This window comes from Thamnophis elegans, chromosome 9 (assembly GCF_009769535.1).
Source record: "Thamnophis elegans isolate rThaEle1 chromosome 9, rThaEle1.pri, whole genome shotgun sequence".
In the NCBI taxonomy this organism is placed as follows: domain Eukaryota; kingdom Metazoa; phylum Chordata; class Lepidosauria; order Squamata; family Colubridae; genus Thamnophis; species Thamnophis elegans.
In genome coordinates, this window is record NC_045549.1 from 39,511,438 (window position 1) to 39,538,348 (window position 26,911).

Below are 26,911 nucleotides of genomic sequence, written 5' to 3' on the forward strand. Positions count from 1 at the left end.
AGTACCTGTTAGTTTTCCATGTGACCACTCATATTTGTTTTCCATCTCTCAATGATTGAAAAATCTTCCAAGGATCAAGTTAGACAAGATGCTGTTCATTAAATTAGGAATAAATTTACATTTTGTTTCTGTAGTCTCAATTGACTTGTTGCTTTATTGGCACTGCAATAAAGTCTCTAATTTGCATAAGACATTAATTTTCCAATAGAAATTCTAAGCATGAAAACTTTCCTGAATTTGGATGGTAGTGAGAAAAATCAGAGTCCAGATTTAAAAGTCCTGTAAAAAGCCTACCTTAGCTGGTCTACATATCAAACTGAACATATTGTATGTTGCCTTTGGCTTAGTCACTGTAGTTGATTTATGACTTCATGCCCTACACCAAGCCATGATTGTTATTTATAACGTTCATCTAGTTTGGGCCTTACTTTCAAAAATCTAATGCTAAGTATAGTTCTCTAATGTATGTGTATGTGTTCAAGAAATTATTGATATGAATATGTGACTGATAGTGCTTTACATTTTAGTATAATTAAAAAGCATGTCTTTATCAGAAATATAAAAAACCCATAAAAAGATATATTTGAGTTAAAAATTAAATGAAAAAGAATTACATTATATCCAAGACTATTTGAAGAATATTCCTTTATTGTAAAAAAGTCATATAACATTGTCTGCAATGTACTAGGAAACATTCAGTTTTATTTTATAACAAGTATTTTCTAAATATAAATATAACTTCTTTTTGTATCACAAAGTACTATATCCATTTAATGTAAGGTAAACTACCTCCCCTAAGAATTTGCATATAAATTTTCTGGAAGACTTAAGGAATCCATTTGTTAAGGCCACCAGATCAGGACTGCATAATGTGGATTATCACTAGACAACAGCAAAAACTAAGATTTCTTTTCTTTGTCTCTGATAAAATCATTGTGATCATCTGAAGTTTTGAACCTTAGTTTTGGTATCCACATATTTTGATCTTAAATCCCATACCAAACTGAATTAAATAGTTCCCTACCTCTGACATAATATGCAAGCATTACATTGTATTCTTTAAATGAAGTCCAAAAAGGTGCATACATAATAGAAATCTCTATTTTAACTGCATAATGAGTGAGATTATTTTCAAGGTCTAAAGGTGCATCTTCCAAGGATATAGCTTTAAGGGAAAAATGTGCTTGTGTATATAACTTGATCATTGATTCTATAGGTAATATTTACATATATTTTTTAATTAATATATAATATCATAACTCATCCAACTTTCAATCTTCTGAAAGGAACGAATTTCATAAATAGTGTTATAAATGTGTGGTTTTTTAAATATTACATAACTGATTTTAGGGAATATTTTAAAGGGCACCACAAACAAAACCACAATGTAATACTTCTGTGTTTTCTGTGACATGGAAAATGAAAAACTGCAGATAAGTTTATCTATACAGCTAAGCCAAATGATAACTTAAAAGCCAATTCAACAGCAACCTCTGTGACTGAATCATGAAAACAGACGTAAAATTCCCGAGGCTTGGGATCTAGGAAGAGTCTCCTACAGAAAAAAACATAATTCAGTGTCAGCAGAGGATTAAAATATATATGAAAAACAATATTTTAACAAGAGTTTACTAAAGGATTAAAACAGATTTATCAAAGTTAGATACAATTCTAAAGGTCCAATAGAGATTGTTGAAACATTCAATATGTAAATTTATGTATGAATTTAACCTTTGCTATATTTTAGTATACTACAGTTTCTACTACCAAATATTGGATTAGGGAGGAACCTAAAAACCATTGCATGTTCTGAGAATTTGGACAATCAGATAATAAATATTTAGACTAAATTAAGAAAACAGTATTACTTACCCTACCACCCAGTACATTATATTGGAATCGGGTTTCTTTTGGTCAGTACAGCTGTCAGGAGCACACTCAAACAATATACCATGTTCTTTCACTTGATTTAGGTCCAAATTTGCTTTTTGGGATTCCGATCTTCTCCCGGACTTTTTATTCTACAGTAAAGTAAGGGCAACAGAACTAATATCTCAATAGGCAGTAGGGAGAAGTAATAAAAATTGTCACATTGTATATGATAATTCTGAAATATCTGGTGAAAGGGGAGTTTTTACAAGCAGCAATTTGTCTAAGGAAATAGCTTTCTACCCAGTTATATCTATAATGTTGTTTGTAACAAAAGAATTCTCCTTTGCCCCTTCCCAAAATATAAGGACATACTTGTCTCAGCATAGTTTGTTGAAAAATGGAACGGATGGAAAGACAACAGCGATGGAAGTTCTTGATGAGCTGTGGATGGATAATTCCACTAAGTTGTGCTACTTCAACATGTGTTGGAGTAATAAAATTCCATGCATTGTTTCTAAACAAATATAATGAAAGAGGGTATTTTCTGGACCCGAAGTCAACCTTCAACACCAAAGAAAACAACCAGATAAATCCCTAATAAATAAACATCATCAATAATAAATTACAAAAAGAAAAGGGTGAGGACTTTTGATTTTCAATATAATAGGAAACTTATGATAATTCTGTATTTTAGTAATATAGTTAATACATTATAATAGACGATTCTAATGATGTTCAGATGTCATCTAATATACCATATCCCAGCATTAGTATACTGTATTCAAAATTGAATATATTATACATCACATATACTTGAAAGTACTTTCTAACTCTTCCCAAAGCACTTATCATCAGGAAATAACTGATTTATGTTCTTTAGTAACTAATACAGGTAAGAAATTAATTAATCAGCCGTAATAATCATGGGACCTAGTTTGGTGCAGTGTTTAAGGTATCAGACTAGGACTAGGAACTATAAATTCTAATCCCATTTAGGCAGAAAGCCAGCTGGGTGACCTTGGGCTGCCAATGCTGCCATGCCCATTCTGGCTACTGAACCTTGCTTTCCCGTGGCCTGCACAGCGTGTCCAGATCATGTGCCTCCCCATCTCTGCCTCTGCCTCCCCATCTCTGCCTCTGCTGGACACCATTTGCCCCCACACCCTTGCTGCCTCTGGTGCTGGCCACACCCACCCATCTCAGGCTGATGACAACTTTAACTGGGGCTTATTTGGGGGGAGTAGGGCTTATATTAGGAGCACGCTAAAATCAGTCTGGGGCTTATTTTCTGGTTAGGTTTTATTTTTGGGGAAGAACGGTAGAGGTTATATAATGCTAACAATATGAAACATATATAATATATTTATATATTTAATATGGGAATAGTAAATACTAGAATTTAATCCTATACAATAGGATAAATGTTGATAGGATCTTTTTACAGGTTTATCAAGCCCAATCAGCTTTGCATCATGTGGTGGTAGTTCAAACCCAATACTGATACAATAGTAACTTTTTATGTTAATAAAGGTAATAAAGAACTAAAAAAATGATTAGTTTCAACATACTATTTGAGGCTGAAACCTGCATACCAAATCTAGGATTCAATGTCCTATAACTCAGGGGTCTCCTACCCCCAGGTCGTGACCCACTACTGAGCCATATTTTCAGAACAGAGCTGTGGAAACTGTGCAAGCATGAGCATGTGCACAGCTTTACTTGTACCTGGAAAGGTTGGAGACTGATGCTATAAGTGAAGCAAACAAAGAGGCTGAAAATGGGTGCAGAACCTATATACCTTACTGATTCAGATTCCTGAGACTCAGGGATATTGGGCCTGCATTTCAGGATCACGTCTTAATTTTGTTACATCTCTGAAGATCTCAACAACTGACAAGTATAGTAAATTCAGTACTTCCCTCCTAAATCCAAATCTCTACCACTCATACAAAGAGGACAGTGGCTTTAGAGTTATAAAATATTTAGAGCTTCTATTAGCCAGCAGACCTATCCATAAGGATCACTATCTAGCTACTTCTCATTCTATTACAGTGTAACTTTATATCTTGCTTCAGCACTGAAATATAGGCTGATACCTGTAGAAGAAAATATTTTTAAAAAGTCCTTATGCAGCACCAATGTTCAACATGATTTGACGACTTGTTTATGAAAATGCACATGGTACATTTATAAATAATACAACTGAGATTTTAGCATTAAGCGTAAACATTCCATCCATCTATCTATCTACTGTATCTATCTACTCTATCTACTCTATCTACCTACCTACCTACCTACCTACCATCCATCCATCCATCCATCCATCCATCCATCCATCCATCTATCATCATATTTATACAGTCTTGGATTACATACAAGTAGTCCTGGACTTACTGTATATCACGAAAAAACTTAATATATTCTGTGTATGTTTGTTTTTTTATTAACATTATGCTGAACATTGGGTAATTTCAGTAATTATCCATTCAAAAATAATCCCTTTTTTGAAAATATTTCATTTTTTTAAAAAGGGGTTTTTAAAAAAAAATTTGCAATGAAACGTTATTTTTGATGTGTCCATCTGCACATTCTCTAGGAAAATATTAATGTTCTCAGAAAAAAGATTTTATAAATACTATAAATTAGTTATAAATAAAAACCCTTACTTCATAGCATTATATAATTCAGCTTCCTTATCTGAGACATTCTTTTTCAGAGTTCCAAAAGTAAATGGGTTTGGAACAACAGGCTTCTTTTTAGTGATCTGAGAAATAAAAAAGAACAGCCTCATAGTAAGAGAGTAAGCAAGTCTCAGAATTTACAGATGGCAAATGGCTGTTTTCAAAATATATTAAGCTGTTAAAAGAATTTGTATGTTTTGTGAACAATGCTGAGTTGTTGTGTTAATGGACATGTCATGCTAGCTAGGAAAAAGTACTGTTTTTATTGCAAGCTAACACTTTAACAAAGATGTTATTTATTAAATGATTTGTATTTGGGAAATATACAGATGTCACCCGAAGTCTTAAACTGTATGAATAATAAATTATGCTGAGTGCATTCAACTTTTATTTAGTATTTAAAAAATACTAATAAAAAAACTCATTCTTATGGGAGAAAGGATCACAATAGGAACTGACTTGAGTATGGGAAGAAATAGCAATAAATAATGGCCCAATTTTGCAATGGTCATAGTCAGTTCATTCTAGAAACAGAATTACAGTTATATGAAAGTCTTTGATATAGATGTGTATATACAATTAGTACTGTCTCCTACAGATTAATTTTTACAAGTCACATTTGCTCTAGGTCAGTGGTTCCCAACCTTTTTTTGCCATGCCCCCCCTAAGCATCTCTAAAATCCTGATGGCCTCCCTGTGACCTATAATTCTTACTTTACTCAAAAAGTGAATTCTAGTCACATGGAGGAAGCCTAAAAGGCCATTAACTTGGTTTAAACAAGGTTCAAATTGCCCCCCCTCCCGTGGGGTGTGGGCCCCACATTGGGAACCACTGCTCCAGGTTGTACAAAATATGTGGGGAAGTATAAAATTTTAATGAAACAGAAAAATACTGAAAAGATACATCATGGGCATGAACAATTTTCTTCTACTTATTAAGTATCCCTGCAACTTGTTTTATATAAATAAAGTAAAATTACATTACTTGTGGACATTATTAAATGCAGCAGCGCCTTAAACAGACCATTATTTAAATAACAAACAAATCCACTAAGATTTTTCAATTGTCCATGGTATATGGATTGAATTCCATTTCTTCCTTCAGGGGTGTGCTGACCATTGACAGTGATTATTCCTCAAGGGACTTAACATATGTGTCCTCAAGACAAGAGTTACCAGAACTCACTTTTCTGTTTGCTGGAGAAGGTACAGTACTTGATATATGATGCAGTTTGCTGAGAACAGACAAATGAGAAAAGCTCTCCAATTTGTCAGACGATGAAGGGTAGAACCCATCTACGCAACACACCAATGGAGCCAATGCTGTCTCTAATCTTTCATCTATGCTAAGATCTATTCCATCCAGCTGAAGGATAGTTGATTTCACCTGGTCAATATATATGCAATCTGGTCCAGGATTTCCAATAGCTTTGGAAGAACAACCTCCTGCTTCCAGCAATACACTCAGAATAAAATGCTTCTAAAAAATACAGGGAAAAAATATATTTCTGTTAGTGCATTTATTATACACACACAGAGAGAGAGAGAGAGAGAGAGACGAGAGAGAGAGAGAGAGAGATCGAGATCGATTGTGCATAATAGGTTACATAAAATAAGTAAATTCTAAAACTAACAATTAGCACTCAAGAAAACACTTGAGAGAAAGAAAATTAGAAAAATTAGTTTGGGGGTAAAAAACTTTTTCTTGTTTTGTAATCTAAAGACAAATGAAATGGTCTATAACATTAATATAAATGAACTATATAAATACACTTCTACTTCTATACTAGAATATGGGATGCATTTGTGCTTGTGGGAATAGCTGATAAGAGCCAAGGTGGCGCAGTGGTTAAATGCAGCACTGCAGGCTACTGCTAGATCAGCAGGTCAGCGGTTCAAATCTCACCGGCTCAGGGTTGACTCAGCCTTCCATCCTTCCGAGGTGGGTAAAATGAGGACCCAGATTGTTGGGGGCAATATGCTGACTCTCTGTAAACCGCTTAGAGAGGCCTGAAAGGCCTATGAAGCGGTATATAAGTCCACTGCTATTGCTATTGCTATTGCTAAGCCCTCCCCTGCCAATCTTATGTAGGTGTTTAGTATATAGATTAGTGACCATAACAAGGACCAGCAATTTGGTTCTTATATGAAGCAGTCGCTAAATAAAACCAAATGGTGCTTGTTTTAATTCAGCTTCCCTTTGCTTTATAGTCCTGAGAAGTTTATAAATGCAACAGTTGTCACAGTATTATTTTATCATCATCACAATTGTGAATAGTTGTTAAATGAAGCAGTCGCTAAACAAGGTCAACCTAGATACTTGAAGCAACATGAATATACAAGAAATGCTAATTTTTACTACTATACAATACAATAGCAGAGTTGGAAGGGACCTTGGAGGTCTTCTAGTCCAACCCCCTGCCTAGGCAGGAAACCCTATACCATACCAGACAAATGGCTATCCAACATCTTCCAGTGTTGGGGCATTCCCAACTTCTGGAGACAAGCTGTTCCACTGATTAATTATTCTAACTGTCAGGAAATTTCTCCTCAGTTCTCAATTGCTTCTCTCCTTGATTAGTTTCCACCCATTGCTTATTGTTTTACCCTCAGGTGCCTTGGAGAAGTTTGACTCCCTCTTCTTAGTGGCAACCCCTGAGATATTAGAACACTGCTTACTATTGTATAAAGTATTTGATGGATATATCACAATATGTCCCGGTATGAGCAAAGAATCGCCCTTGAAGTATGAAAGCAGTTACATTTCTCTTGCAACACATTTTAAAGGCTTTTTCCAGTTCTTGAATCAGTTTTAAAAAAAATGTACATGTAGTCCTTGCTTAACAACTGTCCTTTTTAGTGACCACCTGAAGTTATGACAGTGCTGAAAAATAACTTTATGACCGCCCCTTGCACTTATGATAAGGTAACCAGACGTCCCGCTTTCAGCAGGACAGTCCCACTTTCTAATAATTTGTCCTGCGTCCCGCAGCATTTTAAAAAGTCCCAATTGTTGGCAAGTAATTTTGGCAAGTAAATACATTGTTTGCTGGACACGGACTGCAGTCTCTGTACTCTGCAGAATGGCCGTGGAATCGTGAACGAAACCCCCTCCAGCTAATCGCAAACGGAGACGAATGCTGTTTGCCTTATCAGTCAACGCTTGCTGGCTTTCCATTGGATTTGGAGGCATCACCGCATAGCCTGGCGTCCATCATGCGTTGATGACGTTGACGACTTTGCTTGGGGGAGTTGTTTGTGACATGGTAGAAGGCGGAAGCGATTGCCGGACACGGACTGCAGTCTGCAGAGCGGCCCGCACAATAACGATTGAAACCCCCTCCAGCTAAACAGGAGTCTTGAGGTGCAGCAGGGCAGCAAAGTGACTAGGTTGAGGGTTTGTGGTGGCTCAGGCTTCCTGGAGCAACTATTTAGAGGGAACATTGCCCACAGCTGCCTTCACACAAGTTTAAGAGGGCTAAATTTATCTCGCTGGGTGGGGGGGGGGGGAGGGAGTGATTGGCTGAAACTCGCTGAAAGAAAGTTCCATGTCTTTATGACCCGTGTGATTAATTCAGCCTCTGAGATAAACGTATTGTGTGAAAGCAGCTGGCTTCCCTTCCTCTCCATCATCCGTGCTTCGATTAACACATAAAAGCCCACAAGGGGTGGGGGCTGGTCGCGAACCAAGAACGAGCTAACTAAGCCGAGCGTGGGTTGCTCTGCAAAGAGCAACCCACACTCAAAACAAACAGCGGCAGTGAGCCTCCTGCCTTCACTTTCTACCTCTCTGCAACGAGGTAGAAAGCGAAGGCAGGAGACTCACTGCCGCCGTTTCTCTCGAGGCTACCCACCTGAGGCTCGCATTGGCAAATCCAGAGTGGTGCGGCAGTGATCCTAAACTCCCACCTAGAGCTACTATGCCACAGAATCCAAATGCAAGAAGCAGGGTCTGTTTCCTTGCGCATCTCTCTCTTTCAAAGAAAGCTGATGAACTCTAGCAAATTATGAAGACAGATACTTGCAGGGTGCAAAAATTCCAGGTCGGCAAGGCGGGCAGCATACAGCAAACTATTTTAAAGATTGCTGGTGCTTCCTGGTCATTTTTAACTCAAATATAGTAAGGTGGCCTTAACATATCGCATGAACAGCAGGTTCGCGGCATGCCTGTGAATTGGAATACATGACATTAAGTTTAGAATTGTTTTATTTGGTTATGCAATTAAGTATATTTCCCACTGATAATTTATAATGTCTTCTAGAGTCATCCTGTAATAAATTTGAAAGATCAGTAATGAGTATGGGTTTATATTTCTTCAAAATTGGGTGGATGGCTCTGAAGGCTTATAATTCATTAGTGAGGAAATGAACTTAATCTTTGAGCTTTAATCCTCCCTTCATTCAAAAGCTCAAAGCAATGAACTTTGAACACCCTTCTAATTTTCCCTGCAGCAACCACCCTGCAGGGTAGGTTGGAATGAAAGAAAGTTAATGGGGGTGCTAACGGAGGCTAGAGATCCTCAAATATTTGAACGGATAGAAGTAGTGTTACCTGAGGCTCTAAATGTAAACTTTTACTAAACCAGAGAATTATGAACAATAATTCTCAATGATTCTGAATTCTGAACAATAATTCTCAACAATACTGAAAAATGATATCAGAGAATGTTTTCAGATTCCTGTTTGGTTTTCATTAGGGACATAGTCTTTCAACAATGCCATGATTTTATCCTTTATTTTAGGTTATTCTTACCTCAGGTTTTAAGTGTTTTTAGCTTATTAATAACGGTATGCTAAAATGCTATGCACACATTCATAGAAATCATTAAAAATGATGTTTTCTTTATAGTGCTATTGTTTAATCACTACTTTTAAGCTTTCTTTGATGGAAATAATTATATTGATTGATTGAAGGCTAAGAAATGGATAACAGATCCAATATACAGAGTTTTATTTTTTGGCCCTAAAAATATTGTCACTGAGGATGACAGTCTAGTAGAAATTTCTTCATCATTGCTATTGGCTTCAAGTAGCAAATAATTAAACATGGTTTTTAGTGTACTTAGTTAGCCAAAGTTGCCTTTTGCAATTGGCTATCGGTAATCCTCGACTTACGACCAGGATTGATCCCCCAATTTCTGTTGCTAAGGGAGACATTTGTTAAATGAATTTTGCGACCTTTTATTGCCACGTTAAGTGAATCATGGTGGTTGTAAAGTCAGGAACATGGCTGTTAAGTGAATTTGGGCTTCTCCATTGGGTGACCAGATATCCCGCTTTTGGCGGGACAGTCCCGATTTTTAACAATTTGTCCCCCGTCCCGCAGCGTTTTTAAAAAGTCCGATTTTTTTTAAAAAAAATTAATCAACACCCCCCCACCCCCGTCAATGGTGTCCCTCTATACCAATGTTAAAGTCTGGTCACCTTAACGTATGACCACTGCAGCATCTTTACAGTTATAGGACCAATATTTAGGCACTTTGCAACTGGCAGGCATTTATGAGCATCACAGCATCCCATGATCGATATTTGCATAGTTCACAGTTGGCTCCCAAAAAAAGGGTCAATGGAGTAACTGGCAGTACAATTGCAAGTTGTGGTTGCAGGATCTCTCACTTAATGCCCATTTCACTTAGCAATGGAGTTGTCAGTTCCAATTGTGGTCATTAAGTAAGATTACCTGTACATGCAAAGCTACTTCACTCATAGGCAGAGTAAAGAGTTATCTGTGCATGTGCTCATGGAGGACACATCAGAAAAGCTATAGTGAGTCTTCTAGAGGACATAAATGCCTTAATGACTTCAGGAATGGTACTCCGCTTGCCTTTGAAATTCTCCGCATCCCTTTGAAATACTTTGCACGGCATTACGTAGACACTTGAAAGTTTGGCATAGGGTTATATAGACAGAAATTTTTCATATTCTCACTATAAGATGCATTGCATCAATTAGGAATAGCAAAGACCAGAGAAGCAATGTTCATGCTATAAAAACCTACCAAGCCAACAATGAGTAAGAAGTATCTTGCTAGGGGTTCTTGGAATCCTTCATATGAAGTTGGAGAACCCTGAATATGATGTTGTGGAAATACTTCTCGCCATATTACTAACTGACCAATTCGCTGTTCTGCTGCTAAGGGCAAAAGGCAATAATGTCTGCTGTATAATGAAATATCAATAAGATCCTCCTTTGGCAAGTGACTACTAATTAAATATCCCTAAAATAAAAACACAGACAATACATTATTATACAGCCATGCAGTAGTTTGTTTTTAGAACTTCTTACGTTGTAAATTTACATTAGTTCTTTTTTTAAAAAAAATCCAAGTACTACATATTGTCACAAAACTCAGTCCAAACCAATTGAGTCATAACAAATTTAAATTAAGCACTGTCATTTTTACTGATAATGGTAAATTTGATCCTAATGTATAACTGCCTATCATCTTCAGATAAATTGAGTTGACAAATTAAAAACTATTATTCTATAGAGAAATCTCAGAAAGGCAATAGGTTTGACAGTAGATACATAGAATAAGACACCCAAACCCACCTATGTGTTATTATAGTTATTGTGACTTAAAAATCTTTTTTTCCTCGATTAACATTTTATATATTAAATTTGGCTTTTTTGTTTGAATATAATAAATTTACCAGAAAGCAGAAAAGTTTGCAAAAGCTTACCTTATAGAAGAGACATGAGCCTAAAAATGTATACTGTCGTCTCACATCATAGTAATCTTCAGACTATAAAAAGAAAGACAATAAATTTTGGAATTTAGCTGATCCAATATGTAGTTTTAGAATATTTAAAGAATAGAATAGAATACTTCTAATTTTGCCTTATATACTTGACCAGCAGGATGTATAATTTGACACAGAATATGGTGCAGTATATTCCAGAGAAGACACCAACTGAACAGATACAGTGAACATGACTAGGACAGAGTCTGATGTGTTTATCTGTAAACTTGTATAACTTTGAAAAAACTTGAGAAAGCAGAAGGCACTTCAGGATTGTGAGCTCAGCCACCTGTTATAAGATCCAGGTCCTGCTCTGGGTCTATGTGGTGACATCTACTTCTTTAAAGGATGGCATTTTCAAACAGGCTATAGTGTGACCCTTCCAAGTGATTGATTGCTAGACCCAATGATTTTGGAGAATTTCTTTTTGCTCTCCAACCTTTTAGTTGGGCTTCAGTTGCAGAAGATCTTGGAAGTAATTCATTATCTGAACCACGTTACTCAGATTTCAGACCAAGTGGAGACAGGAAATGGTTGTGCTTGTGAATGACCTGGACCAGAGCCAAGATGAGGATATGATGTCCATTTTTATACTCCTTAATTTCTCAGTGGCTTTCTATACTGTTGATCAGTATTGAGGAACTATTTTGTGATGATTCTTTCCTTGTGCCGGATTTCAAATGGAGTTAACAGGAGGCGAGATTGTGTCTTTAGCCTCTCACTTGTAGGGTGCAACAAGTCTTGATGCTCTCATCCCTTTTGTTTACCATTTACAATACAATAGCAGAGTTGGCAGGGAACTTGGAGGTCTTGTAGTCCAACCCCTGCCTAGGCAGGAAACAAATGGCTATCCAACATCTTCTTAAAGACTTCCAGTGTTGGGGCATTCACAACTTCTGGAGGCAAGCTGTTCCACTGATTAATTGTTCTAAGTGTCAGGAAATATCTCCTCAGTTCTAAGTTGCTTCTCTCCTTGATTAATTTCCACCCATTGCTTCTTGTCTACCCTCAGGTGCCTTGGAGAATAGTTTGACTCCCTCTTCTTTGTGGCAACCCCTGAGATATTGGAACACTGCTATCATGTCTCCCCTACTCCTTCTTTCTATTAAACTAGACATACCAGTTCCTGCAACCGTTCTTCATATGTCTTAGTTTCCAGTCCCCTAATCATCTTTGTTACTCTTCTCTGCACTCTTTCTAGAGTCTCCACATCTTTTTTACATCGTGGCGACCAAAACTGAACGCAGTATTCCAAATGTGGCCTTACCAAGGCATCATAAAGTGGTATTAACGCTTCACGTGATTTTGATTCTATCCCTCTGTTTATGTAGCCTAGAATTGTGTTGGCTTTTTTGGCAGCTGCTGCACACTGCTGGCTCATATTTAAATGGTTGTCCACTAGGACTCCAAGATCCCTCTCACAGTTTACTACTATTGAGCAAGGTACCACCTATACTGTACCTGTGCATTTCGTTTTTCTTGCCTAAATGTAGAACCTTACTTTTTTCACCATTGAATTTCATTTTATTAGATAGTGCCCAATGTTACATGAACATTGATTACATGAACCAGGGATTACATGAACCGGGGGATTAAAATGAATTTATCATCCTACAATTCAAATTATACTTATGACTGTTATATAGGCCTAAGAGTTTCACTCCATGTCCTTGCAGTTAATAACAAGATTTGCAAATAGAAATTTCATACATAAATAACCTATTTGTTAGAAATAAATATTGAAATGTTTTTTTAAAAATCATCTACATTTTTTCAACCAAAACATGAATGAATGATATTCCATTTTTAAGACAGTACTTCACCTTATTTTTGTTCCCAATTCCTATAGATCCAATTCTTATTAAGCACGCTGTAGTTTGCAGTTCTCCTTATATTTTATCCCTCCTCTGAAAAAGTAGGAAATGATAGTAAGAAGGAACAACTACTACGTGGAATTTGGATCTATGAGAAAGAAGATGAGATTTTCTTTGTGTGGCCCTCTTACTCATAGTTGATACTCTCTCTTTGAACCACATGACCAAACTAAGAGTAATGAAAAAGAGGAGGATAATGTTAGGAGCAGACTCCATTGTAGCATTGATGAGCCACCAGTGACGACATCCCAATTCTGGCTCTGTATAATGTATAATGTATAACTCGCATACCACTGAAATCAGCAATTTTAAAGTAATTTATCTACTAAATAATGAAGAACTGACATAAATGCACAAACGCCTGATTAAAAATAAAGGCTTTACCAATTCTGCAAAGTCTGCTGCCTCCAGGTCACTCAGAGCTGCATCAATTTCTACCTAAAATACATAAGTAGAAAACGTTTCATATATATTGATATATGTTTGTATATTTGTGTTTTCCTACTCCCTATCTTTTAACAGTATTACTGTGGTTATTTAGTGCTTTATATTTATTATTTTAATGTGCAGTTTTAATATTTGTAAGCCACTAGAGTCATCTGTGGACATTAATTAATTAAGCAAGCAAGCATGACTTTTGTTCCTGTTTTGAAAAGCTTCTCACTACTGAACAATATCTTAATATCACAACTACATTTTCAATCCAGAATAATTAACAAATGAAATACCAGCAAGGTGTAGGAAACTACTGTAAAATGGATCAACAAGAAATAATATACAGTTTACACATTGCTTGTTTTTACAGATAAAGCAAAAAGATTATACTTTTTAGGCCTCCAATACAATGCTTAATAGAAGACATTCACCCTCTTGCTAATGAATTACAAGGCACAAAGTTTCCTTGAACGTGACATCGCACCCTCACACTCAGAAAAATATTTTCACCTAAGCCTTTAAAACTTTATCTCTATGGAATGTTTTCACAATTCTCACATATCTTTATTTACCTAAGAAACAAGAAATCATTTTATTTATATAACCTAGTAATTATCCCCCAAATGTAAAGATGTTGTCCATTCTAAAATTTGTCAGACAGGCAGAGGCACTCCCTGTAATCTTAAAAAACCATAGTTTTTAACCGATGTTGCCAAATTCCTAACAACCGAGCTAGTGGTATATCATTCATTTTCCTCTGTTCTTTATTTGTACAATTTAAAACAAATGACATTTCCCTATTTTGGGACAAACCTTTTTCTTAATTCTTATTATAGACATATCATAACCTACCATTTTATAATAGAATAAGCCACTTTTCTGGTATGGTTCTATTTTTCTTAAAAACCAAAAATCCACACTTTGAAATGTCATACCACGTACCACAACAATTCACTCAGAACTATATGAGGCCAACATTTAAATAACACTTTAAATGTAATAAAGCTTTTTCTCTTCAGTTTTGGGACTCCATCTCCCCTCATTTTTTACTGGTATAAGCTCTATCTCTTGTCAATTCCCCAAGTTACCAATAACTCTTGAATTGCATCCCAAATCTTTTTGCAAAGTTAAAGTGTCCTCTTCTGTAAATGCTCCATGTTTCAAATTGTAAATTACGCCACTGTAGCTTTAATCTTCACAAGAGAGAGGTTCCGTTTTTTTTTTTCCTTCTCCCAGTACCGATAAAGCTCTCGAGAGATAGCTGTGGTAAACAATTTATGGCCTTGACTCTTATCCACTTTTAGTTACAGAGCTTTGAAGCACGAAGGACAGTAAGATCAAAGGAGAAAACAGAAACAGAATTGCGTAGTTTGAAAAAAAAAAGCTCTAGCGTGTAGCTTTCCGAGCAGCAAAATTAATATTTTTTTTCACTTTCTTGTGTGACTCAGATTTTAGGAGGGACAAAGTTCTGCTATTAAGATTTTTATATGGAATGCAGTGCTTGCAAGATACAATACTAACCCAACAATAATAGCCCCAACATTTTTAAGTTTGATTCATCTGTCCATATGTCATTCTTCCAGAAAACTAGATCAAGGAGCTATTTTTTAAGCTGAAAAGTAACATTAATATGTTTTTAATGAGCAGTGGCTTCTGCCTTGTAACTATGAATTTCTGAATTTCTGGCTCTGTGCAAATATTTACCAGCTAAACATCAGACATACAAACTTCTGAGTACATGCTATTTGGAGCTACAGTTCAGAACATGACCTAGTTAGTATATCATGACTATTTGAATTTACTATGGTAGTTCATATATATGCTAGTTATGCAGACTGAGGGATAAAACAATATTGAGTCAGAATATTTTGGCACATACCACTGTTCCCTTTAAGGTACGCGGCTGCGCGGCCGTGCACATGGCAGGAAAACACCGCACAGGACTTTTTCAACTCCCGCGCAGTGATTTCTACTGCCATAGGCTCCGGAAGCTGGGGAGGAGGTCCTTTGCAGGCGCTGGCCAACTGGCCCTGGACTTGTTTTGATGAGCACGGGGCGACTGGCGGTAATTGTGAAGCCCCAAAGCCCCCGCCACCACCGGACTAACTGCTGCTGCCGCCTTCTCCTCTAACAGCACCGCCGGATTTGTTGCCCGGCGCTGCGGCTTTGAGGAGCCTTGAGGCTATGGGAGCCAGTAGGAAGGCGGCGGAGGGGCGGGAGCAGGAAAAAAAGGCCCGATGGCTCCTCAAAAGCACGGCGGCGGAGGCAGGGGTAACGCAGTGCCCAGCTCAGGTGCTCCGAGCAGAGGGGGAGCCGCTGCTGCTGCCACGGGCAGGGGCGCCAGCGGGAGCTTTGGCAGCTTCACCTCAGCCGCAGCGCTGGGCAGCAAATGTGGTGGTGCTGTTGGAGGAGGAGGAGCTGGCTAGCAGTTATTCTAGTTATTGCAATGAGCAATACTCATTGCTTCCATTATTGTAATCTTCATGCCTGAAAGAGACCTTTCCATTTTAAAAGTAATTATTTATGGAAAAAAGCCCAGTATCATTTCAGGTTATGTAAGTAAAGTTAGATAGCTACAGAAGTACAGACTAATATCTGTTTATATTTTGGGCTGTCTAAGGTCTTATTGCAGAATATTCCTAAAAAATGACAAGAGCTTCCCTTATGTCTCGTATCATTATTATTATAATTTCCAAAATGCCAGAAGAGTAGTTGAGTGCAAGGAATTACAGAGAAAGTCATCCAGCCGTGATTGAAAGGAAAAATTGAACATAACTCTATACAATGAAATGCCAGTAGTGCTTAAGCTGTTCATGTTCCAGCAGAGTGGCTTGCTAAAGGACTGTTTCATGTAAATTGAACTGAAGTTGTCCATTTAAAGTTGCCATGTGGCAATCTAAAGCATAGTGTCTTACATTCTCTTACAGCCCATATCAAATATTTATCCCCATCCAAGATGGATGATGGTCCTCTAGGAATAATGTATAAAATCTGGAGGAGTTGAGAGTATTATTTAAGATGTCATCCTTTGTTTGATCTATATTGGGACTTTTAGGGTTGACAGGTTTCTACTTGATGATTAGACCATCATTCCAACTTATAAGAGATGTGGTGTTTATTATGAATGGTTTTAGGAGGTTGTTCTTGTTTTTGTGGAATTTGTACCCTAACCTGCAGATCTTTAGCAATTCAAACTATTTTCTAAAAGCAGCCTTACTTGATCATATTTGTACATTGTTTTTGGCTGGTTTCAAAGAAATACAGAAAACCATCAATTAGATGTTATTTGGTTGAATCAAGGATTCCTGATTAATACTCCAACTTCAGACAGGACTGTTTTAACTGTAACATAAGGCAATGGATTTCTGAAACACTGCTACAGTATGGGATTCATTAGGAAGGTAACAGGAGGAATTATGTTATAGAGAGATTGGTATTAATATGCTCCATGATTTATTACAAAAAAAAAGGTTGACTTGCAAATTTTGCCCAGCTGAAGGAAGAGCTATCCCACAAAGAGCAAAGTCATAGCAGAGAATTGGAAGGAATGAGGCTTGAGGTTACCCAACTAACATGGGAAACTGCATCAATGTGAAATCACAATTGCTTCTTCTTTGGGTTCTACTTTAAGCTTAGAGCAACAACTAAAATAGAGAATGAAAAAGTGGAGCAAAAGACAATAGACACCACAAGTCTTTAAAGCTGTCAAGTTTGAACACCTCTGGTTTTTTTTTTTTCTAAAGGGTTAGAGGTTGCAAGGATCTTGTAACTGACAGCTTTAAGACTTGCGCACTTCAATGCCAGAGTTCCTGAGCCAATATTTTTGGTTGCTAAGTGATACTGATATTATATAACACTTTTAATTAAGCGGGTACCTTGAATAACATAACTTTGAGTTTCACATAATATGATTTCATCGTTAAGTGATACTGATATTATATAACACTTTTAATTAAGAGGGTACCTTGAATAAACATAACTTTGAGTTTCAAATATACTGATTTCATCGTTGTCTTAGGTAACATCTGTGAAAAAAAATTCAGGTGCTCAGGCATGAAAATGTGCCGCTCAAACACTATACTTGTTCTGCTCACACTGAAAAAAATTAGAGGGAACATTGGCACATACATGAAAATGTCTATGCGTAACTTCAATTAGACTAATGTCTGATTTTTAAAATCTGTAATCTAACTTACTTTAATATTTTGGGGTAGCACCAGCCATCGTACTCCTGGAAAGTTGTATAAAAGTAATGAGCTGGTTATCATAGTCAGGGTTGGCATGGAGTTGGCATGCTGAAGAATTTGCTGGAAAAACAGGCTGAAGAAATAACTCCAATCGAGAAGTATTTTTGCCTGACAAAAAGCACTGAACAAGCAAACAAAAAGTTGGAAAAATAAGACATATGCTGGTTCGCTATAATCGTCTAGCTAGCATAAGCTATTTTATAATAATATAGGAGAGACTTAAGAAATCAAAACAAAACAAAAAGACAAAAAAAGGGAGAGGTACTAGAAAGGAGAAGAGGAAAAAGAAAGGAAGGAAAATTCAGTTGTAATCATTTTTAAAATCAATACAAGTTATTTTAAATTTAATTATTCTCATATGTGGAATGCTCTGATTACTGTTATTCTGGTAAAAGTACAATCTTCATAAGCTAAATATACCCATGTTCTTTTATTAGACAATATTACTTACATGTAATGTAATATGCAATATGTAAACGTAATATGAAAGAATATACATGATTTTCAAGATGCTTCCACTTTTACATTGTTTAGACTTGTTTAGTGGCTATGGTATAAACCAGTAGTGTCAAACTTGATTTCATTGAGGGCTGCATCAGGGCTGTGTTTGACCTCCGGGGCCAGGGTGGGCATGGCCAGGGCCACCTCAATGTTACTTGTGTCGGGGGCATCTACCGTGGTGGCTTGAGCACTCTGCCAGTGAAAACGGGCTCCCAAGCTCCATTTTCGGCTGTGATGGACTCCTGCAACCTACACATGGCCCTCCCGAACTTTGTTTTTGCTGGCAGAGGCACCACAGGCTGGTCCTTTGCTGTTTCTTGGGGGCCAGATCTAAGCACCCCGTGGCCTTGGGCCATGAATTGACACCCCTGGTATAAAGGATAAAAATTCAACACATCAGTGGCATATCCTATACCAGGGGTGTCAAATTCGCATTGTCATGTGAATGTATCGTGGATTTTTTCTTATTTGCTAAAATGGGGGTGGGGCAGTGGTGGATTTCAAAATTTTTTGGAACCTCTTCTGTAGGTGTGGCCTGCTTTCCGGGTCCATTGGTGGAACCTCTTTTAACCAGTTCAGTAGATTTGACGAACCGGTTCTACCGAATAGGTGTGAACTGGTAGGAACCCACCTCTGGGGTGGGGATGGGTTTGGCCAGCACTTGACGCATCCAGCTTGTTGCCTGCGAGTTTGATACCCCTTTCCTAGACTATGTTGAGGTTAGAAAAATATTCTATACCCAGGTCAAAATATGCAAGAGCAAAACTTTCAAATTCTAAATGGAGCTTCAGAAACAGTTTGAGATTCCAATAGGAAACTGATCTTTAAAGAATGTAAGAGAAAAAACTATTTGAACAAACAAATGACTGTGAACAACTTGCTTTATTAACTGAGAAAACAAAATTAAATATTTATTTCATATATTTCAAAATATATTCAGAGATTCATCTTTATATTGCTATTTAAAACATAAAAAGTATATCTACCAAACAAAGCTACACTTTATCTCCTGGGAATTTAAATAATTTGAATTTTATTTTTCACTCCCATTTTGCAGAGCAAATCACATGTGAGACTGACAGAATTTTCAAGCATAATTCAAAATTTGGTAACTGGATCTGTCCATCAAAATATAATCCTACAAGTACATTTTAAACAATGTAAGTGCAACCGAAGTGAAAATGCATAGGCTTAGTTACAATGGTCCAGAACTGGAATGCTTACCTATCCAAGGAATTGTATACAAAGGTCAATATTCTCACAATATCTGCAATCATGTTCCTTAGCTGAGAGAGAGGTACACTAGAAAACCAGAATAATCTTTTAGATATTTTTTCTAATGGAACAAATGCATATAAGGGAGAAGGAAAATGTGTGCAAGGAATAGCATACAATCCTGTGTCATTAAAAGCAAATGAAAAGGGCACAAACTAATTTTGGGGGTTCTATACTTAAAATATTGTTTTAATTTTGTTATATGCCATAAGAGACTAGAATTTAACAACCATCTTAGTAGGATGATCTTTTGATTTTAGTAAATATTTATGAATAATTTTAGGGACAAAAATATTAAAAAGGGAAAAATACAGAAATGTACCTTTCAGCTGGAAGGCCAATTATGAGCAGCTTATCAGCCTTCTTCCAATAAGCTACATAGATCAATTTCCCACATAAAAACATAGATGAACTATAAAAAGTCAACAAAACAATAAAGAAAATATGGTTATGCAATTATAACATTGTACAAATGTGTCAGTTAGCACCATGCATAAAAACTCTTTCCTATTTTAACTTTCAAGCAATAGTTAATTGCTAAAATTCTTCCCATCAGTTTCTTTTTATTATTCTCCTATATGTATATTATCTTAATATGCAGCTTGGACTATGCAAATAATATAACAGATGCCAAGACAGTACTACTATATGATTTGTCATATTATCCAGTGTTGGACAACTTTGGATAGCCAGGGTAACATTTAGAATTCAAGAAGCACATGACCACGTTCAATTTATTATTTATTTTACAATACTTACTTAGCTTACAATACTTAAATCAGTTCTTATGATCCTAAATAATTTATACTAATTGTTAAAATACAAAAACCAACAATATAAATAACAATAACTTGGCAGCTCATGAATAATATTCAATAGCATTCAATTTGATTTGGTGGACTTTTTAAAAAATTGTGATATGTCTATTTTTGGGTATATAGTATATTCTTTTCCTATTTCTCATGAAAACAGGTAATAGTTTTCAATAATCATGGTTTATGAGAGATCAGGGAGAGCAAATTTAAACCAAAGGTATAAAATTATTTAAATTCTAAAGAAAAAGATAAGAAATCTGGTGATGGTGCATAAATGATAATTAAGAGCAATACTTGCCTAATATTTGTGTCCCAGTCATATTTTCCAGTATGTCACACAGAGTGAGAAATATTCCTCTTACACTTTTTATTTTTTGAGATGCTTCTGATATGGGATATGGTAAATAATCTCCTTGCTGTAAAGAAATGCCAGCTTGTGTATCAGTTAAGAAAATTATGGGAAAATCCATATACATAATTAAAATGGATCTTTCTGATTTCATCTAAAAATCCTCACCAGAGAAAGTATGTAAAACCTCACATTCAAGAATAAAGGATGGATTCCTTGGGAAATTTGTGTACACAATTTGCTAGTACATTTCATTACTGCTGATTTTATAACTACATATTATTAAATATTTGAACCCTTTTAAAAAATTTTATAATAAAGTCATTTGTAATTAAAAGTTTTTAATTGCAGGCCATGCTAAAAATATTACTGTTTTTGTGAGAGAATGTACATTATTACTGAATCCAAGTTCTAATAGAAATTCCACTTAGGCACCCAATAGGTTTCTGCTATCCCACAATCTCCATAAGAGACAGTACACAAATTATGTAAATCAATACTTATGATGTCACTCTCTTTTGTGAAATGATATTATTATACACTTTGTTCTGTTATGTGTAAAGTCTGTTGCATCAAAATTCAGAAAACTGAGATTATAATATTGGCATTTCAAGTTATAGCAGCATTCCTCCCAAGCCAATTTAAAACGCACTTTACAATTTTTCTCTTTTAAAGTATAGGTCCTCAAGCTATTTATAAGTTTATCCTGACTACATAGGGACTTTAGGCTGATCCTATTTTTAACACCCCCATGTTTTGCCACTCTTTTGCTTGTAATTATAGATTATTCTTGCTCTCTTCCTAGTCTCCACAGTTTATTGGAAAGAATTTTTATTTTCATTGCTTTTTTGTTGCATTTGTGTTTGTCTTATTATTGGTCACTTTTCTTTTGAAAGACAAGATACATGCACTATTTTAGAAATGTATTCCTACCTCATCAGATGAATCAGATTCCAAGTTAAGTGAGAGATACATTACAATATGTGGTATACTTTGCAGAGAGAACTGCGAATCATTATTATGGTCTTTCCACAGCAGATTCACCAAGTTGTTTTCAGAGGATTCTGTCTGTTACTCCTTGACTGAGATGTTCCTGTTGGTTCAATTGCTGCTATTTCAAATGTAAATTTTACCTGTTAAAAGAATTCATAATAGTTTCATTGGGTATAATTTGGATCTTTAGAAATGTTTTCTAGACAGGTAGTAGTTTTAAACATGGACAACAGTAGGATCAGTAAGCCATGGTATTCATAAATATAATGAAGTAATGAATCCAAATTGTTCATTATTGACAACTGCAAAAGTAAAACCTGCGATAGCAAAGACTTGAAGTAAACACACTGTATGATTGAAGTGTAATCTGCTTTCAGATTTTTTAAAATGGAGCAACTAGTTTTAAGTAATTTAAATGCATTTGTCATATTGGAATCAGCAAGTGATGTTCAGTATTATCAATTGCTCTAGAATGTCTTTTTTGCTTCATACTTTTTGTCTCACTCTGATAAATATCATTTAATGTAATTATTATTGGTTCATTAACATTATGATTTGATTTTCTTCAAAAAGTTGAAGGAAGTTGACCATCAGTGTCTATGCGCCACCAATTCCTATTTCTGTGCATTTTTCACATTTGTCCCTATATTGTTATGATTACTTAAGGTTTTTAAGGCTCTACATCACCAATTCAGAGAAAACGGTACCATTTTCAAGATATAGAAGAGTTCCGCCCAAACTGTAGTTGCTGTAAATGATGTTTACAGCATAATTGCATCTGATTATGAAACTATGCCAAAAGGCATCTCTTCTGTTTAGAGAGTGAATAAGGGAAATGGCAAAGATCATATCTTAACTGCTCAGGCAACAATATGCCTGTCCAATCTTTCTGCTTAGTGCTAAAAATTTTAATGCTTCTCCTTGACCCTATTCTTGTCTTATTGATTTTTAATATTTGTATTGCAGGTAGGTAGACAGGACTGGCTAGAGCAGAATACAATCATTATTCTAAACATACATACCTTTAAAAAAATAAATATGAAATATACATTTTATTTTCAAGATCATCCATTTTATCCTTTTTAGTTGAAGGAATATGACCAAATAAGAGCCCGAGACACTCATCCTAGTCAATGACTAAAATATGTGCTCTCTTTTGCAAATCGGTGCCCTGACAGCAACTTACTTTCATCAAGGATTACAACGAAAGTTGTGTTTTATGTATGATTCATATAGAAAACTAGTATAAAAAAACTTAATGTTTGATGCTTGTCTAAATAAAGTCAACTGAAGTATACCTGCATAGGACCAGGAATACAAGACAAAATTCTTTCTATATTTTTAGCGTTTACATCAACATCATTTACAGCAACAAGGACATCTCCTGAAAGCAGAAGGAAAAGCAACATTAAAGAAGCAAACAAAATAGAATTCCAAACAATGGATTGGTTGTTTCTTAAGAATGGCTGATTTATATGCATTTATTGAGGATTAATATTTATTTCATTTGAGACACTTATATATGAAATTATCTGTTCTCTTTGCTTCCCTTACCAGCAATGTATTTGTTCCTGTAACAGGATATGAACAACTATCAATTCCAAATATGTTGCTTTAGGTCCAGTGGTGGGATTCAAATTTTTTTACGTCATATGTTAATACGTTATATGACAATGCCATGACAATGCAAGTTTGATACCCCTGAGGTATAACATGTTAAATGTTTATTGCTCAAATAAGACTAATATCTCTCAAACCATGACCTATTCCTTAATCAAAAGACCAATACAAAAATTGAAATAAGTCCCTCCATCTTCCACAATTCTGGTTTTGTCAGAAGTGTGTAAAATATTGAACTTACCAATTAAGATCTGTTCAGATTTTATTGCTGAGCTTCCTGGGATGAAACCATGTACTGTAATTTTTTCTTCATTAGTACTTCTATATTCAGTACCATGATTATATTTTTCAGCTGTTGTCCATGGTGGTTGGTGGACAATTCCTATTAAGGATTCCAGAAGCTCATGTTGGTCCTCTGTTGCAGCATTTGAGCCTTTATGTGGATTTACATAAATGTAAATGTCTTTGTACAGCTGTTGGGCGACATCTCCCATCTTATGGCAAGAATTGTATTTCAATATGGATGCTGGGCCATAATTATGGACAGTGACTTTACTACTTGCTTTCTTCTTTTCAAAATGCCTCAGAAGACCTTTATTCTTTAATAAATTAGAAAACTGTTGCAATCTATGTTCACACTTTCTGTCTTTTACAGCTTTCTCATGAAAAAATTCAGCTTCATTTTCACGAAATCTCACATGGTTCATCATAGATCTAGCAAGAGAACTGTCACGAGGGATGGTTTCCTCTTCATCTTCTGTTAATTCTAGGTAGAATAATTCTCCATTTTTCTGTATACTGTCCAACCACTCAGGTTCAATGTCACTATGGACAAGATGAAGAAGAGTATATTTAATTTATAATTAACATAAAATTGTTATGAAGTGCAGAAGAGGACCAAGAAACTATCACTCAAAAGATTTACTATTTGGATGCTTCAAAAGCCTTGGATGCTGAAACCAACACTTTTGGCACAACATACAGAGCTAAATTAGTCATGATAACAATGGTTGTGAATATTGATCATAATTTTTAAAATATAAAAAGTGTATATGTGGAGGTTGGTGGCTTCTAATCTGAGGAATCCTTGGTGATCTCTGAACTTAGTTGTGGTTTTTTTGCAGACGTTTCATTACCCAAACTCGGTAACATCACTGACTAGAACTGATAATGTTACCTAGTTTGGGTAATTAAGTTCTGCAAGAAAACAACCAAGCTTACAGAGCACCAAGGACCCCTCATTTCAACCCTGCACTACAAAACTCCTTTACTGGTTTCTAATCTCTAATCTATTCTGGTACACTGGGCATTATAATAACCTATGTCATTCATTTAAGTGAAATTCACCATAACAATATTCTTTTGCAAATTAGGAATTTAACATTATTACCTATCTGCAAACAGTTCCCAATATAATCAGGCCTTAGCAGTTTGTCTAAATGCCAACAGGCTGGTTCTGATCTAAACTTGAATGAAATACTGTTCAAAGGAGGAAGCAGTAACATAAAAGACTTGCTTTTGTGTTCTAATGGAAACACTACTTCAGTTCAGTTAAACAACACTTAAAAGGATGCCTTCTCCATTAGATATTATTGTATGGGTGAAGATGATCCCATTTATATTCAGTCCCAAACCATCAGGCTTTTAAGGTAATTACCAGCACTTTTAATTGTATTGAAATCTGTCATCCACCAACAGAAGGGATTCCAAATTTTGGACTAAATGCAGCTTCCAAATAGATTTCAAGGGCAGCATCATTACAGTAAATTTTATGGAATGTGTCACAGTGCCAGGGTTTCCCTCTCCAGGAAATGATGGAACTGACATGCCAGCCAAATCTGGACAAATACCACTGCAGGAACCACTGTCTGTTGTTTAAGTACTAGCCAAAAGTTTAGGACCGCGATGGCGAACCTATGGCACATGTGCCACAGGTGGCACGTAGAGCTATTTCTGAGGGCCCGTGAGGCGTTCCTGTGACAGCTGCTTTTCGGCCTTGATTTTTGGCCATTTTTCACCCTCTGGAGATGTGTGACACACACACCCTCCCGCTTACCCTGTGCATGTGTAGGGGCCCAGGGCGGGGGGAGGGGGGATATTATGGAGGTGGGCATGCGAGCGTGCATGATGGCGCACGCACATGCTTTTGGCACCTGAGGCAAAAAGGTTCACCATCACTGGTCTAGGACGAAGCTAAGTATACACCTGCTTTTTCAGAGAAAGAGCTACCTCTTCCAAAGTTACTATTAGGTTATTAACAGACTGAAGACAGCATTCCCTATAATCCAATAGTGAATTCAATCTTATATATTTCATATAATATATGGGAAACATTGTTAAATCTTTGCAGATTGCTAAACAATGAAAGAAATGTAGCACTCTTTTACCACATCAGATCAAATTGTGCGATGTGTGAGCTTGTGTTTGCTTAGAAACTGGACTAGACTAATATCTGAAGATATAGGGGTTATCGCTACATACTTCTCTTTGGATGAAATGTTTCCACTTTTGCTGCCATGCTTGACAGTGAGACGGGCAGCATATAAATTTAATAACTAAATATGTATTCCTTGCCCTCTATCAGCAAAGTTTCAAGATGGACAATTGAAAAAAGGAGAGCAAAATAGGTGATCTGAGAAGGAAGGAGAAAGCATTTAGAATTTTTATTTAGTATTTAATTATTGGTTTGGGATTAAAAGTGAATATTTCCCAGCTAACAAGCCAGGATACTTCCCCATTCATTCAGAACAAATATAGATGGGGCAAATTCCACTCACTCTTTCAGATTCAGTAGGCTAGAGAGAATGAAGGCTTTCCAAACAGATACAGAAAAGAACTGCATTATCCTATTTCCAATATTTCCATTCCCCACCATCCAGTCAGAGCTGGAGAAGCTTCTTGAATTAGAAGCCAAACGTCTTCTAAGAAAAATGAGAAAGTCCAGCTGCTTCTTGAAAAAGCACCTTTCGAACAACCATGACCTGGATGACTGAGAATTTCCCTAGATATTATCTCCCATGCTGACATGCCACGCTATTCGTCGGGAAGAAAAGGGCCTAAGGGATAAATCAGTAAAGTTCCTAGATGGAGGCAAATGAAAAGCATTCCGTTGGGGAAATTGCAATTCCACACTTTCTGCGTTTCTAAAAGCAACAAAGAAGGTGGTCATTTCAAATAATTAATTCCTAAACCAACCCCCTGCCCTTCGGGATTCAGCACATGCGCAGACTTCAGGCCTTAATCGGTCGTAAAAGCGGGGAAGAAGCTCTTTCTCCTTACTCGGAACTGCTGGACAAAGACGGAACGCAGGAATCGCCACTCTGAGTCGACTCACCGCCCTTAGACTCGTCATAATCCTCAGCCGACGGCTCTCGGGGAATCTCAAAAGGCCGGCGAGGCAGCGTCGTTTTCTCCATAACAAGGGGGGGGGGGGAGGAGTTTCCTCCGAGATCCCTACAAACTCTCTGCCGCCATGTAGCTGGAATCCGAAAAAAGGAGGACGTCAC

At 36.4% G+C, this 26,911-nt stretch overlaps 1 protein-coding gene across 1 annotated transcript; it reads right to left on the minus strand.

Moving 5' to 3' along the window:
* Positions 1 to 628: 628 nt before the first annotated feature.
* INTU (inturned planar cell polarity protein) lies at positions 629 to 26,911 on the minus strand. The gene is given in 20 exon segments (XM_032224177.1): positions 629 to 1,555; positions 1,873 to 2,021; positions 2,245 to 2,372; positions 2,375 to 2,433; positions 4,539 to 4,636; positions 5,567 to 5,681; positions 5,683 to 5,720; positions 5,722 to 6,033; positions 10,552 to 10,770; positions 11,237 to 11,299; positions 13,555 to 13,608; positions 17,802 to 17,973; positions 19,578 to 19,655; positions 19,951 to 20,043; positions 20,744 to 20,859; positions 21,726 to 21,865; positions 21,868 to 21,925; positions 23,084 to 23,169; positions 23,647 to 24,230; positions 26,685 to 26,911. Coding segments are annotated over 20 exon segments (2,811 nt in total). The 5' UTR covers positions 26,822 to 26,911; the 3' UTR covers positions 629 to 1,443.